Raw genomic sequence first — 16,079 nt, 5'->3', positions numbered from 1 at the left:
GCTTGCACGAGGTTGGTTTTTCAGACGATTCCACAAAGTGATATTTGACTAAATTGAAATGAAAACATATTTTTCATATTCAAGTTGTGGCTCCTGCCGTATCAGGCCCCAGGGAGCCAGTTCTAACCCAGAGGCAGACTGATGGAAATCTGTCATCATGTTTAAGTCAAATGATATCATGAGGAGAAAACCTATCTTTATTCATACACCAATCAATGAAAACTGTGTTTTGTCGACTTTTCTTAAAAAAATAAAATAAAAATACATTTTAAAAATTGCTTCTATTTTGCACAAAACTACAATGCAACTTCAATGCTGAACAAAATATACAACCAAACTTTAGGAGGATTGAAGCTTACAACTGAATCAATGACAGCAATCCAGTGCTTGTGTCTGACCTTTGATTTCCATTTCTATTCCATAAACTATGTGAAAGCAAAAAGCGACGGGTACTATGTCTGTTACTGGGGTGTAATGTAGAAGCAGACTAGAGACCTCTTCACACTGTGGGCTTCACCAAACCACAGCTGAGACACTGTGACACATGATCATCGACAGCCAATGAACAGCATGTTGTCAGAGTCAGAATTTAAGGAGCAAATTCTCACTATTTCACTGTCGCCTTAACCCATATCTATAAGCCAACCAATCAGAATAAAGCATAAAATGATGCATGTTGACTGTGCCATTTTTGCATAAGATTTTTTTTTTTTTTTTTTAAAACATCACTGTGTCTTGCTGCACTTTCAAAATCTTTTTTTAATCCATTTTCATCCGTCGTAGAAACAACTGATATCGCCCAGTCTGACATCAACATTTCGTTAGAAACATCTCCCACAGTGTGACATGCAATGAACCTGCAAGATTGATGTTATCACACTGTGTCTGGGGCCTTTAAAGGTGTCAAGGTGGGATGAACCCTACAGTGGAGATAAATCAACCCCTCGTCCTCTGAAAAACTTTAGACACATCACTCCAACTAAAGAGTTTTCTGTTTCTGAACATTTGAATTGTGTTTTATATCACACACACACACATATCACATACATATCAAAGGCTAAAGACGCGTCACACAATAGGTAGAGTCAAAAGGTCAACACTTCAACCACAACAAACACGTATCCCAGCCTCACCCTGGCTCCTCCAACAAACGCAGGCATCTTTGTGGCCTCTGCATAGATGTCGTAGACATTGGGATACTGAATGCGTTCGTACGCTCTCTCTCTGCTCAGCACAGGCTCACGTCGTGCAGTCAGAAGGGCCTGCTCCCTGGACCAGGAAACACAACAAGCAGTCAGAGAGGATAGCTGCTGTAAATAAATAGTTCTTGGTGCAGGTCGGTAAAACTGGGTATGGTAAGGCAAGGAGAAAGACAGAAGTGAGAACTTTCAAAGTGAAGAAAAAACGAAATTAAAATAAAAACATTTCATTTCATCATGTTCACATTGGACCGGAACTGAGCATAATGTCTCATCTGCAGCCACTTGGATCCACATGTGAACATATGAACCTTTATCTCCATCCATATTTTTGCTTTAAAAATAAATAGTGCAGTTGATGGATGATTCAGATGAAGAGGCAAAGATATGAGGCATTATGTTCCTTTCTAAAGTGGCTTACCTCTCTACTAATCTGTTCTTGCACACTGTGCTGGATTTGGCCATGCTAAGTTTTTAATTAAACAGATCACTGCTCCTTTTTTTCATCCTCTGAAATTAAATTTTCAGGAAAATCCTCTACAAGAAAAGATGTGGCAAGCTTCTGCATCAATGTGCTTTTTTTTTTAACTTTTTTAAAGCTCCAGCCAAGTTGTCATTAAAAATGCAGAAGCTTGTCAGTTATGGTGTGCATACCTGAGAGCACAGGTGGAGACGGACAGACAGAGAACAATAGGGAGGGGGAAAAAAGTACAAAGAGAAAAGTCTGGAGAAATGATATACCTGTGGGCTCTCATCTCCCTGGGGTCAAAGGTCATAGCAGCATCTGAGGAGTCACTGTCGTCTATTCCTTTGCCTCTCTTCCTCTCTCTCTTCTCCTCCCTGCGGTACATCTTCATCATCTGTTTTTCCTGCTCTGACTGGATCGTCACCTGGCAGCCAAAGATGGGCTTGGTCATTTCCACTTTTTGGCTCACATCTGGAGGAAATACAAGCACAAACATCCTGTAAATAAAAGGCAAAACACTACAATATCAGAGGTTTTCCTGGACTGGGCTGAATTGTTTTATATTCCATTAGATGGATGTGATGGATATCAAGACACCTGACAGCAAAATACTACAGTGAAAAGAGATGTACAAAAAAATGTGGATAATACGATTACGACAAACAGCAACAAAAACATCATGTTACTGTAATTGACATCAGTGCAAATATGACAAGTCCATAACAATGAACTGATACAATAGGCCAAGAAAATACTGACACTTTGTAAGACTTTAAATTATTACATATAACTTTGTGTTTTAACAGGATGTGCATTCATCACAAACTGTTCAAGCGGACGTTGAGCTCTGTATAAAGCAGCTTTATAAAAAAAACACCTCTCCCACACCTTCCTGACGTCGGTGAGGGGAATGTGTCCGACGTTAACTTTAACTTTCCAAAACCAGAGATCCAACGTTCACACCCACTTCACGCTGTGATCAGCCAGCTGTGCGGAGGATTGAACTTCTCCCTCAAAATCTGTTCTCATTTGTCACAGAACTATTTGTGGCACTCCAAGAGGGGCAAGTGGACTCCGTTGTAGAAATTTGAAGATGTTTCACTTCTCATCCAAGAGGCTTCTTCAGCTCTGACTGACTGGTAGGGAGTCCCAGGCATTTAGACTCTGTGGGGTCATTATCAAGGCCTCTGATGTCACTTGTTTCGTTAGTGCTCCTGGCAACAGTCATTAGGGATGAAAGGACAACAGTGTAGGTGGGGGATAAGTGGTGTTGTAGACCTCCTACTCTGTTGAGTGAAGGCCAAAACACACAAAACAGCCGCCCCTATTATATTCTATCTTCATGCAACTGTTTTATTTCCAGCCTCACCACTGCTGAAAAACGCTGTTTTCCTAGTTCCGTACAAAGCAGCTCAACCCCCGGCCCCTTCACCTCTTGCCGTCCGTCTCTCAGGTGTGTACAACACTTGAGGAGACACTACTGATGAGGTCAACAAAACATAAACAGGTATATGACCCACAATGGCATTATTACAAAGGCAATGGTAGCAAAGATATTGGCTTTGGAGATTGGCTCTTCAGGGGAGAAAGTAGTTGGTGTCGACATGATTTTACGTTAATGTCTGCACCCTGTCGCGCTCTGTGTGTGGTCCTGGTCCTGTCGCTGGCTGCAGCTCATCGCTTCCTATCGGTGCTTAGAGTGGCACTTGATGCATGGCTAATGATGCGCCGCGCCGCTGCGGTCGCGTTTGTGTTTTCGATTTGATGGCTTCTCTACTTTTGACATAGATGGCCTCCTCACTCCTCCACCTGTCCACCCTGTCCAAAACATGTGCGGTGTTGTCCTCGAAGTTGTTATGTTATCCTTCAGGTGGAGGTGAACTGCTGATTCATGAACTGAGGAGTTGGCCTTCCTGTGTTTTTTAATGCTGGTTTAGTTTCACTGACATAAAGGTCTGTGTGTCCCTCACTGCACTGGGCTGCATACACTACATTGCTTTTCTTGTGTCTGTGTGAGCTGCCTTCTGCAGGGACCAGTGTCTGTCTTCTTCTTGCTTCACCCGTTTTATCCAGGACACTTTTGTGCTGTTTTCATGGCCACTGGCAACGGCCAAATGTTAAATGTTTCTTGGGCAATTGTGTCTCGTTTCAACAGCTGGCCAGGAAACATTTAATAGCCAAGTGTCCAATTACTTTTGACCCCTTGCAATTTGGGCACTGTTAAAAGAGCTATATCTCCCACACAGTTCTTTATATGTTGGCATAAAAACCTACTCAAATTAAAGCTGAGACTTGGCTCTTTTATGTAGTATCCACTATTTTTTCAAATTCAATGAACTGAAGCGCAGAGCCTGAACGTACTGTCTGGACTGTGAAGTTTATGCACCGTTACACACTTAAAAACTTTTGTGCAGAGTCCAGCTGGTGTCATGAGGAAAAAAAAGAAAAAAAACATTTGTACACACACTTTATCTGGCAGAAATAAGACACGCACAAATTAGTATTTTGTGCTCCCAAATCAGTTAATGAAATAAATTCATGCCATCAAATGAAATGATTTGTGCACACAAATGAGTAATTCATGTCATCAAATTAATGTCAAGTTAGTGTAGCATTAGAAAATGAAGTTAATGGTTCAGTTTGGGAGTGTGTGCAGCGGGCCAGCGGCTGTGTGTTAGTACTGAGGTGTAAAGTTATCACATTCATATCCTTGTCCCTTCCATTTTCTACACAGTTGTGATGCTACCAGCCCGACCCATCAGAGTTCAATACTGATATTGATATTTGGGATTTTTTCAAATTTCTCAGCTGAGAGTAATAATAAACACGTTATGACATAAACAATATTCTTGATCCGAATTTCTTAGACTTTATCAAACCAGTAATCAACCAAGATTTGAAACTTTTCGAGCCTTAATCATAGCGCCACCATCAGGCCGATTGAGATCATATTTTTCGTGAAGCATTTGCATCATTCTAGAATCATTTCTAGCTGTGGTGCCAGTTATCGTGTCTCTACCTCATCCCAGCTCTCTGCAAATTGAGCAAAGGCTTCGGATGGCAGACATTGATGAATAAACCACGTCCACTTTCATTAATCAATATGGCACTTCAGATTTTGGTCAATACTTGCCCTCAGAACATGTCTATCAAGTTTGGTGAAAATCTGCCCACCATGTTTTGAGACACTGTCTCAAACGGACATTTCTTGTTACTTATTGGCTGACAGACACAACAACACCAATATATCTGCAATAAGCTAATTTCGGACAATATATCAGCCAGGCTGAATAATCAACTAACTTAGCTCTAGACTCTACATGGGACATTGTTTCAGTGCTGGCTTTGGGATATATGTGCACATCTGTATAGCTTAATGCAGTGCAAAGAAAACAGCTGTCAGACCATGTTCATCTAAATGTAACGCTCTGGTTTTACGAAGTTTTGTTTTAAGTTTGGATCAAAACAAAAAACAAATGTCCCCGACATCCTTTAAAATGATTCCTGTCACTTGATTTTGTTCAGTTAATGTGCAGAAACAACACATTCAAGATAAAAATGAATTGAATAGAATTACTTATTTGTGTGCACATTCCTTTCTTTCCCTCGTTACACCTGCAATGATTCATACTTTAAAAGACTTGAGCATTGATGCTGTAATTTTGAATATTTGAATGGACACAGGCCTGAAGATTATTTATCTTTGGATGAACAACAGAAGCTCGGTCACATTGAGACAATGTCAGGTCAGCCGGTGTCAGTGAAAACTGAATCATATTGCTGCAGTAATCCTGATTGCCCATTGATGTCAGGTGCACGTGGCGATGCAGGGGTTAATGTTCCCTATTGCAGCCTCCCTGTTTGAGGCACAACAGCTCAATAAACGGCAGAATTGCTCTTGAAAGCAGATGAGATCTGATGATTGTACCACTGCTTGGGCTGATTGACTGAATGATTTCTTCTTTATCTCGTCTAGCAGCTCTACCTGCTGCAGTCTTACACTCTTCCTGTCACTCTTACCCTCCCTCCCATTGCCTCTCCAACTCCCAACCCCTTTAACTCTGTCACCCTCTATACACCAATTCCTCCGTCTAAACCATTCCCCATCCTTCACTTTCCCTCTCTTTGGGAGCTATTGTGCCTTGTTATGTACCTCAGACTGTGGCTGCCTCCGAATCCCTAGGATTCTCATTACAAGCGATCACGATGCCGTAATCACTGCGAAGAGCACTGCCAAGATAGATTTTGTTTGTTTACACGATGATTTCAAGGTGTTGTCACACATCTGAAGCTGTAGTCTTTCAAATCATTATCAGATTTTAAAGAACAGTCTTTGTAGAGTCAACACATAGTAGATACTGTTTAAGTAAATAGATTAAGCACCTTAAACTATATTACCACAATAACCACAACATCATGTTTTATGTATTATCACTAATTAGAAAATGTATTCAAAATTATACTGAGCACAGTCTATGAAATGTATTCTTTTAGACTGTACATATCTGTCTGTGTTTGTTCCATCTGACAGCGTGGTCATTTAAATATCTCATAGATGTTACATTTCAACAAGCTGATTAAACAGAAGGATTTTGGGATGTACCATACAGCGTCATCAGTTCCCGCCAACATCAACAGACTGTGTTCAACCCTATGTAGTTACACACTGTGTAAGACTTTCTACAAGAACGAGAAAATGGCGGTGACACTAGGAAAATGCATTTGGATGTCAGACACTGAAGGTAATCTGATCCCCGGCTTTAATTTCAGAATCATGCACACATATGTGCATTTTACCTAATAATACAAACATAACACACTCAACTACATGTCACCAACTATTCCAATGCTAATGAAATATCTCTGTAAACTCCAAGTCATACAAAACACTCCATAGCCCTCCCTGTAATTCTGTCTGCTCACAGTGTGGTTTAATAGTTTCTCACCCACACTGGAGTCCCACAAAAGTGAAGAAAATAAAATTGCTTAAAGAACATTGAATGCAGATCAGTGATGAACTTTATAAATTACTCCTTCAGGTAGTCAAGTTGACTGCCTTGTTGTCAAACTTCTTTAGCACTGCGGATGATGCAACCCTCCTGCATCCACTGAGCTCTCGTTCTCTGTGTTAGCTTTCACACTCACAAGTGCGAGCCGAGCTTTTATTTGAGCAACAGAAAAGCCTCTGTTCTGATCCCGGCCTGAGGAAATTGTCTAAAATGTTTGTCAAGAGAAACAGTGCCATCATCTTCTCGTTAAATTCATGAAAGAAGCATTTGCAAAGGTACATCAAGTCTGGGAAACTGACTCCTGTGCAGTTTTCTACACATATTCCTCGACACCTAGTGTACTTCACTTGAACAAAAAAAGAAATATGCTTAATGACCCATTCAAAGGCACTGGCATACACAAACACAAACACTCAATGGGAGGCTATTTCTACCAGGGTGGAGCTGTCAGCATCCCGCCGAGCTCCACCTCTTGGTTTGTCTCCAAACCACCAAACCAAGAGGGGGGGTGGAGGGTGGGGGGCTGTTGGCTTTCTTCTGTAACAGCAGGAGAGCTGCTCCTGCTCTCAGGACCAGCCTCCCTGCCATCAACAGCAGAGCTGCTGCTGAAATTGAGCTACTATAAAAATATAAAGTTGTTATTTAGAAAGTGTTTCTACACATCCAACAGACACTGAGTCACATTAAAACCCAGTATTTTGTTTTGAAAGATTGATTTATTCTATTTCTTTATGAATAAAAAATAACCAAGTGACAATTTTTCCACATGAAACAGTAATTTTTATTTTAGATTATTTTATTTTGTTACATCTTTGTGTGTCCTGCTTTTTCTCATTTGTAGATATCTGTGTATTTCTTAATAGTACTCAGCTTTACTACAAGGGCTGCAACAAACTATTATTTTCATTACTGATTAATCTGCCTTGTTTTTTTGGATCAACTGTCCAAAATCGCAGAATATTCAGTCTCCTGTCACGGAAGACGAAGAAAAACAAGGAATATTCACATTTAAAACCCTGGAACCAGAGAATGTATGAAAATTAAAATAGTTTAAAAAGTGACTGAAAACTCAAAATATTTGCAGATTAATATCATTTCACTAATGAGTCATCATCTAACAGGTAATACCTTCTACATTTCCAGGTTTGCAGTAAAAGTTTACATCACACATTGTACAATGACACAGCAGGAAAAGACAGACGCTTCCACTGATGACACGAGGTCATAATCAGGGGATCAATGTTGTGGGGCCGTCATATATATATATATATATATATATATATATAAATATATATATAGCAACACAATAAGTCAATGTGATCATACTTCAAATTTTACTTCAAATACTCCCTGATTTAACCAGCAACTGATAAAAACCTTTGTTTGTGTGTGGACATGTTGTCTTTTTAATTGTCCATTCCATTTACCACTGCCTCTATCAGCCATGGAAATGTGGAGAGGAGCCACTTTGATAAACATGCAAGTGCCAAGCTGCAAACTGCAATTTAAAAGCTAATCAGCAAGAGACAGGCATTCCCACTAAATCCCACTCTTCCTGATGGCATGCAAATAGTGGAAAATTTAATCAGCCTTTTTTAACCCCCCCTGACTTCACCCTCAGTCGTCAAGGCAACACTAATCTCAAAAGCTGTCTGGCAAGTGAAATTTTTAACACTGATCAAAAGTCCCTCACAATGGGAATAACATCAGCTGAAGTTTGAAGCGGAATATGTCTGTGACCACAACTAAAGCCTGTTTGCTTTGGTCTTACAGATTCAGAAAATGTTTACATTGCATGTTATTTTAGTGCCTGAATAAAGGTGAGCTTTAGCTTCACTCTCAGTTAAAGGTACCTTGTATATTAACAGATTTGTCCGAGTTTTGTCCAGTCCATCAAACCTGTCATCCTGTCTGAAGGTGAGAGAAGTTTGCCAATGAGGGAGAGTCAGATCTAATTCCACTCCCTGTGTATTCACCAACATATGACGGATTGTACACTATTTTTTTTACAGTAGGCTTTCCAGTAGCCAACAGATCCAACAACCCAAATCCAACTTTTTTGGGGGTTGATTAATTTTTTTTAAAATTTTGGATCGTTTTCTCACTGCTACGAAATTGCTACATTCACAGCAAGAAAATAGATGGTACATTAAACTTGTAGCTCTCTAGCTCTACAGCACCTGTTTGTTCCAAAAAAATTAACTTATAATTCCAGTCATACATTCAAGATGTAAATTTGAACCACTTTTTATTCAATAAGAAAAAACATATTTAACACTAAAATAGAATTTGTTAAAAAAAAACAAAAAAAAACAAGACTAGGTTAAAACTTAGTATATGGCTGCAAATAGTCAATGATTGAGGAACTAGTTGAAAATTGTTGTGGAACCACTGTTACTGACGTCTAGTATTTACATTCAGTCTAGTGTCAGCTGGTGGTTTCAGTCTTGTGTCAGCTGGTTTCAGTCTAGTATCAGCTGGTTTCCGTCTAGTGTCAGCCTGTTTCACTCTAGTATCCACTGGTGGTTTGAGTCTAGTATTAGCTGGTTTCATCTTAGTGTCAGCTGGTTTCAGTCTAGTGTCAGCTGGTGGTTTCAGTCTAGTGTCAGCTGGTGGTTTCAGTCTAGTGTCAGCTGGTGGTTTCAGTCTTGTGTCAGCTGGTTTCAGTCTAGTATCAGCTGGTTTCAGTCTAGTGTCAGCTGGTTTCCCTCTAGTATCCACTGGTGGTTCGAGTCTAGTATTAGCTGGTTTCATCTTAGTGTCAGCTGGTTTCATCTTAGTGTCAGCTGGTTTCTGTCTAGTGTCAGCTGGTTTCACCTGAAATCATAATAAAGCTGTTCTCATTGTCATGTTTTTCCTGTTTCTGTTGTCATGACAACAGAACACGTTTGAAACAGAGACTGAAATGTGGCCCATTAAGACGACATGCTAACCAGCAGTCACTGCTAAAATCCTGATTTCATAACCACCAGCAAATTTTAAACTCAAAATTTACATTTTGTTCGAGATACATTTTTAGATCTTGATCATTTTACCTTCTATGGTTATGCAGGTTATCAACTCATATGACGCATTCTCTGTCATTACCTCAACCCACTCTCTATATTCATGTCCAACTTGGCTTTTTTACCCTAGTAGCTAAAATAAAGCTTGTTAGGGCTAGAGCAAATGCCGGACTTGGAAATGTTGGGTAAACACGACATGTCCCCCAGGATGATTCAGCCACTCGTGTATTGTTTTGATTATCTCTCCAGAAAGGCAGAACCTGAGGGCAGGCCCACATCACCTGGGTAAAGGTGCCTTCATACCTTTTACATTTCCAGCACAAATTATTTTCTAGTAAACTAGAAGACGAAAAGCTGTAAAATACTATCAATGAAGTACAGTATGTACATTTTCCCAGAGCTTCTCTTGTAAACCAGCCTGCATTGGAAATTATCTTTGTCCAAGAGTCCTTATCAATGTCGAAGTTCAGGTCTGACTGCCAGATAACCTTTAGGTTCTCATAGTTGCCATATATTGTGATAGCAGTCTTCTTAAAAAAAAGGTGAAAGCTGAATAAATACTTAATTTAATAGTAAATTAAAATAGCGCTGGACAATAATATCTTCCCGAGGCAAAGTATACTCCCCAAACTACATCTTGAAAACATATCCAGATGTCTGAGTTATCTTTTAAGTTGAACTGTTGTTAATGAGATTTGAATATTATATGACCGAATCAGCTATACATCTGATTCCACTAGAAAAACCAGTAATGCCAACAAATGACACTCTACTGCTGGCTTACATTGTGAAATCTTTAATAATTTGTGAAATTTAGTTTTGTGAAGTGTTTGGATTGGATTACGATTGAATTAGTCACTATACTTCTTAGTCTGTAGCCTCAATTGGACTGAAGACGGCAGTAAATTATTTTATTCTTCTAATGCCATCCAGGCTAGGGGATTACGCTAATAAATCTAATGTCTTGCCAATTTAGCCAGCTTAAAGGCGCTACTGTACAGCTCAACATCGGGCAGGGAAAGCCCTCCATTACTTCTTGTTGTATAACTTTTTGTAAATTAATCCTTGGCTTCTTCCCATTCCTTAAATAATCCTTTATAATTTGGTTATATCATTGGAAAGTTTCTCCAGGTATCATTTTCAGCACCATTTCCACTTCTCGAGACTCTGCTTTATCTTTGTAAGGAGGGGAGTCACATTAATATATATCATATCTGCAATATTGGCACACAATTTGACCCCAAAATACTTCATATTAGATGGGATCCACTTAAATTGGCCAGCCTGAACCATAACTGGATGCCATAGTTTGGAGACAGGCATAACCTCTGACTTTTTGCCAACTGACTGAGCCAGAAATCTGAGAAAATGTTTCAACTCAACTGTTTCAAGGAGAGCCTGGGTAGAGGATGCTGGATCTGAACCCAGGCATTGAATGTCATCAGCACACAGAAAAAGTTTATGTTCTCTTCTACCAGCCTTTACTCCCTTAATTCTTGCTTCTTTTCTTATAAAAGTTCTTATAAAGGTTCGATAAATAATATTCAACAGAAGTGGGGAAAGACGATCCCCGTTTTGTGGGGAAATTAGACCATTTAATTTAACACATTTAAGAAACCTTCTGAGACACTGAATAAAAACCTCCAATCAACATTACCAAATGTCTTCTCAGTGTCAAGTGAGAGACCTTGCCTTAATAAAATCCACTTGATCACCTGATCAAAATGGATAATTGTCAGTAAGATTTTCTTCAACCTAACAGACAGAACTTGTAAGTAAGTGCCAATAGTCAACATTCACTAAACTAAGGATCAATGAAATTAGAGCTTCATTGACAGTGTCGGGGAGACATCCCAAAACACTGGCTTCACTGTAAGCCTTCAATGTGCCAGTATAGGTGCTAAAACATCTATGTTATTTCTATTTATTCTATTGGGAAGCAGTCTGACCCTGGAGATTTCTCTGTTTTCAAAGACTGTGTGCCAATTAATTCTGAAAGAGCAACTGCCAATGGGGAAACTCCAAAACTTGACCGGCCAACCAACGGTGTAACTTGATCTCTCAGTCAATCCATCAGTCACGGACATTCGCGTTTATAGGTCTGGTCACTCTGTTTTGGTCCAGCCAAAAACATATTAAAACATTGTGGCACTAGCAATGATAAATGATCAGTCTTCTATCTTTCCAGCAACATCTTCAACTATTTACAGCTCCACTCTGCACATGAAGGAAGGAGAAACACGAAAAGTAGTCTGCCGAACAAAGGAAACAGGGGGTCAAGACACAATGCTGGCTCAGGATGGAAGACGACGTTTCAAATAGAAAAAAAACAGCAGGTATGGAAGGCTGGTACTAGGAGGGCTGCTTTAGTATCGCTCACTATCAAGCCTCCTGAAAAACAATCTCATACAAAATCAATGAACTCAGCTTTAAGCCACCCAGAGTGCCAGATAACTACAGCAAAAACCAGTGTAAGCCTATTCCACACAAGAGCCTCGGCTTATTTGGGCCTTAGTAACACCATGCACATGTCAGCCTTTTTCTCTATTAGTATGGCATGGTATTCGATTATTTCTCTTATTCATGAGAGGTATTAAAGCCGGGACAGAAATAGAGAACCTGCCCGCAAGGGAGGCTTTAGTCTGGTCTTCATCGTTCCTAGTAGATGGCATGAAGGACGTGAAAGAAATAATGAAGAACTGAGTTGAAGTGAAAGGCCAATCTTTAGGTAATAGCCTTTCAGTGGACCAAGCCATTTCACTAGCATGAAGAAAACAAGAGCACCACACAGCTCAAACAACATACTGACAGTGATAGGCAGTGGGGGTGTAACATAAAGCTAGAATCTCAATCTGTTAATTTCACATACAGTACACATCTGTGTTACAATTTATGCCAGAAGTGGGTAAATTAACAGTGACCATCTAGACAGCCTTATTTTCTGTTTACTGTTGACAAATGCTATTTAGGTTTTCACATACATGTAAGGATAGTTATTACCAAAATATACAAAATAACGCAATATTGAAACCACAAATTTAATAAAAAAAACAAACCTCATAAAAAAAATAGGTAAATATGGTGTCTAAATAAAAGCTGCATTGCTGTTTATGGTCCAGGTGTAAATGGATAATTGAAATAGAAAGCACTGGCAATACTGCAATAATAAAAACTGGAGGATATTAATAACAACAAACCTTGGAGCAAGCTCTAAGTACAGTATTAACATACTGTTAATTATTTGAAACATACAGTATATAAGATATTGCCAATTAATTAAGGTTTTATGTTATCAAACACTTGCATATTTACATATTCAGCAGTTATAGGCAATATAGCATTCTCTGTATGCTTTTTTTGACAAAACATGACAAAGACGTTGACTTTTAAGAAAAATCTGAAAATCTCTCTCTCTCACTTTTAAGATCATTATTATTATATCATATATTTTAAGAGCTATATTTGTTTACAGTGCAAAGTTCCTGTTTGTTACCATGGATGTGAGAAGATGGGTCAAATTCATGGAAAATTATACCTTATATTTAATATATAATAATAACAACAATATATAATACATCAGTCTTTTTTTTCTTTACAAGATAAATGATGCATTAAGTCAATATTGTGCACTTCCTGGTTTATCAACATTAAATATAATTCTTTTTTTTAACACGATGAAGAGAGGAACTGCCTCAACGTTCAGGAAATAGCTAGTTAAAGACATATCAAAGCTGAAATTACCCCAATATACCCAACACTGATATCTTTGGGCATCCCCATCTTCACCAAACAACAGGAGGAAATTGCTGGCAAGATTCTTAAGTCACTGATAACACACATAGTGGATTTGCACAAAATTAAGCATCATTTGTTATTACAAATCACTGGACACTGTCAGATAATATCTGTCTCAACACATGTGTCCATATCAAACTGAACTCATCACAGACACAATAAAAAGGCAGAGCAGAGGGAAGGAGCGTAATCTTCCAAGTTCTTCAGATGTTAAAATGAGAACTGATTACAACATCAATCGATGAGATCTACAGAGAGAGAGAGAATCTTGAGAGCTTTGTTTTGGTTGTGGCCATATCTTAATATGGACTGGCAGAGAGAATGGAAAAAAAAGATGACTTTTTGCAAGCCTAATTTATCAAAACATACTTCTTTCATCCCCCAGAGAAACGCTCACAGTGATCAAGGAGCAACCTGTGTAGAGACCAGCAGATGATCAGTTCATTTATACTAGCAGTTACAGTCCCCACAGTATGAAAAAAAATTCTGCATATCCCAAGTTGCAATTGTTTTTGACTCTTCTGTCAGATGTTGGCTGTTGCAGTTCAAACTGACCACCAACATGCACAACTTATGCACTTCAGTAGAGGAAATAACTAGAGCAGTCTGTATTTCTAAGTACACCCAACCGATACTGGAGTTTTGACGTCGAGGCAGATATCGATATTGATATGAGAGATTAGAGGGGGAGGGGGGGTGGGGTGCACTGAAGTTCACTGAGCTCAATGTCAGGTTGATGAAACCAGTTTGTGACATGGAGCATGATTCTGCTGGAAGGATCCATTAGAAGATGGTGAACTGCAGCCATGAAGGGATGAACATGGTCAGCAACAATACTCAGATAGACTGGTATTCAGACCATGATTGACTGGTATTAAGGTCAAAAGTGAGTCAAGAAAATATCCCCCACACCAGTACACCCACCACCTGGACTGTTGACAAATGATTGGATTGGAAAGAGAAGATTGGGTCGATGAATTCATGCTGTTGATGCCAAACTCTGACCCTACCATCTGCTGCCTCAGCAGAAACAGAGCTATATTTTTCCAGTCTTCAACTGTCCGGTGTTTGTGAGTCTGTGTCCACTGCAGCCTCAGGTTTCTGTTCTTGCCTGACAGGAGTGGAACCCAATGTGATCTTCTGTTGTAATCCATCCACCTCAAGGTTGTACATGATGTGGATTCTGATGCTTTTCTGCTCACCACAGTGGTAAAGAGTGGTTATCTGTGTGACCATAGCCTTTCTATCAACCAGTCTGGCCTTTCTCCTCTGACCTCTCTAATGAACAAGATGTTTCCATTGCTCTGACTTCAGACTGTTGCACATGAAAACCCCAGGAGCAATCTGAAGACAGGAGGACACATATGTTGATAAATCTACACCTTCTGATTTGAGCTGTGCCGCATCAGCACGCAGGATCATTACGCACAGCTTTCCACTGTGTTTATTGTTTGAAATCACACTCAAATGACATCAGACTGATATAACTCCATACCATACTACACACTCAGACTCTTCTGATTATGGCTTGGTATTCTGTTGTTTAAATGGGAGATTACATCAGCTATCAGCTCATCAATCCTGTCCATAATTTTTTTCCTTTCCAACTTTTCTTTTTAGCAAACATAGTATTTCATGTAAAACACGAATGACTGTTGTGTCACATTATACAGAATGAATTGACCATTTACAAAATGGCATTGAATTGATGCGGTCATATAAACAGCCTCATCAACATTTGTATGCCTCCACGCTGGCGACAGCATATTGTTTTCTGGTTGTCTGTACATCCCTATCTCAGTAGCGCCTCGAAGGAACTTCTTATGGGCTTATGGGTGAACTGATTAGATTTTGGTGGTAAAAGGTCAAAGATCAATGGTCAAAGGTCAAGGTCAAGGTCATGGTGAACTCACAAAACACGGTTTTGACCTTGTGATCACGATATCTCAGTGAAGCAGTGTGAGGGGCGGAGGCATCCAACAGCAAGGTGGTGATGCTAGTTCTTAATGTATTTCTATCATCATTGTACAAGTTAAGTAAAAACCCACACCATCTGCCTCTGGCTGCAGATTTTAGGTGTTGTGTGTTCAGATCATGTCACTCTGCACCATCCAGACAACCATATAATTTCCAGTAGGAGCATCTTTCTATTTGTTGAGCTGTTGTTGACGTGCATCTCTGTGACTGGCACAGGTGTTTCAGATAAGACCAATGATGTAAATGGTTAGGAGTCAATTTATTCATCACAACACGCTTCGATTTATATTCCATCACCAGGATATTGCACCAACATGAACCAAAGTAGCAAGTGTGTTTCAAGACGCCCACACAGTTTGTGCGCTCAAGTGGTGTGCCTTGGTCGTAGCGCTTACACAGTTAAAATAGGAACATAGTTATTAGTTATTTTTTAGTATAAGTAGTAGTTTAGTAGTACCATTGTTACATTTGGCTATAGCTTAATTTTAAATTGGTTTTAGAAAATGAAAAACAAAATATGTAAAAATAATACATAATACATACATAAACTGTGTAATGAAGACACTATTTCTAAATTACCTCCGATATGTATTAATATGGTAATTTATACTATAGTTTCTTGTTAATC

General features: G+C 39.3%; 1 protein-coding gene across 1 annotated transcript in view; it reads right to left on the bottom strand.

Annotated features, from left to right (window-relative positions):
• Window positions 1-16,079, bottom strand: part of ascc3 (activating signal cointegrator 1 complex subunit 3) — a 162,747-nt gene that overhangs the window by 125,003 nt on the left and 21,665 nt on the right. Inside the window, exons 6-7 of the mRNA XM_023419007.2 lie at window positions 1,941-2,136; window positions 1,134-1,269 (exon numbers count right to left, since the gene is read on the bottom strand). Of these exons, the coding sequence (XP_023274775.1) occupies window positions 1,134-1,269; window positions 1,941-2,136 (332 nt within the window). The remainder of the gene's footprint in view (window positions 1-1,133; window positions 1,270-1,940; window positions 2,137-16,079) is intronic.

Source organism: Seriola lalandi, unplaced genomic scaffold, assembly GCF_002814215.2.
Source record: "Seriola lalandi dorsalis isolate HSWRI2012SDOR001 ecotype SW California unplaced genomic scaffold, Sedor1 jcf7180002054588, whole genome shotgun sequence".
Taxonomy (NCBI): domain Eukaryota; kingdom Metazoa; phylum Chordata; class Actinopteri; order Carangiformes; family Carangidae; genus Seriola; species Seriola lalandi.
This window is presented reverse-complemented; position numbering and strand designations above follow the sequence as displayed.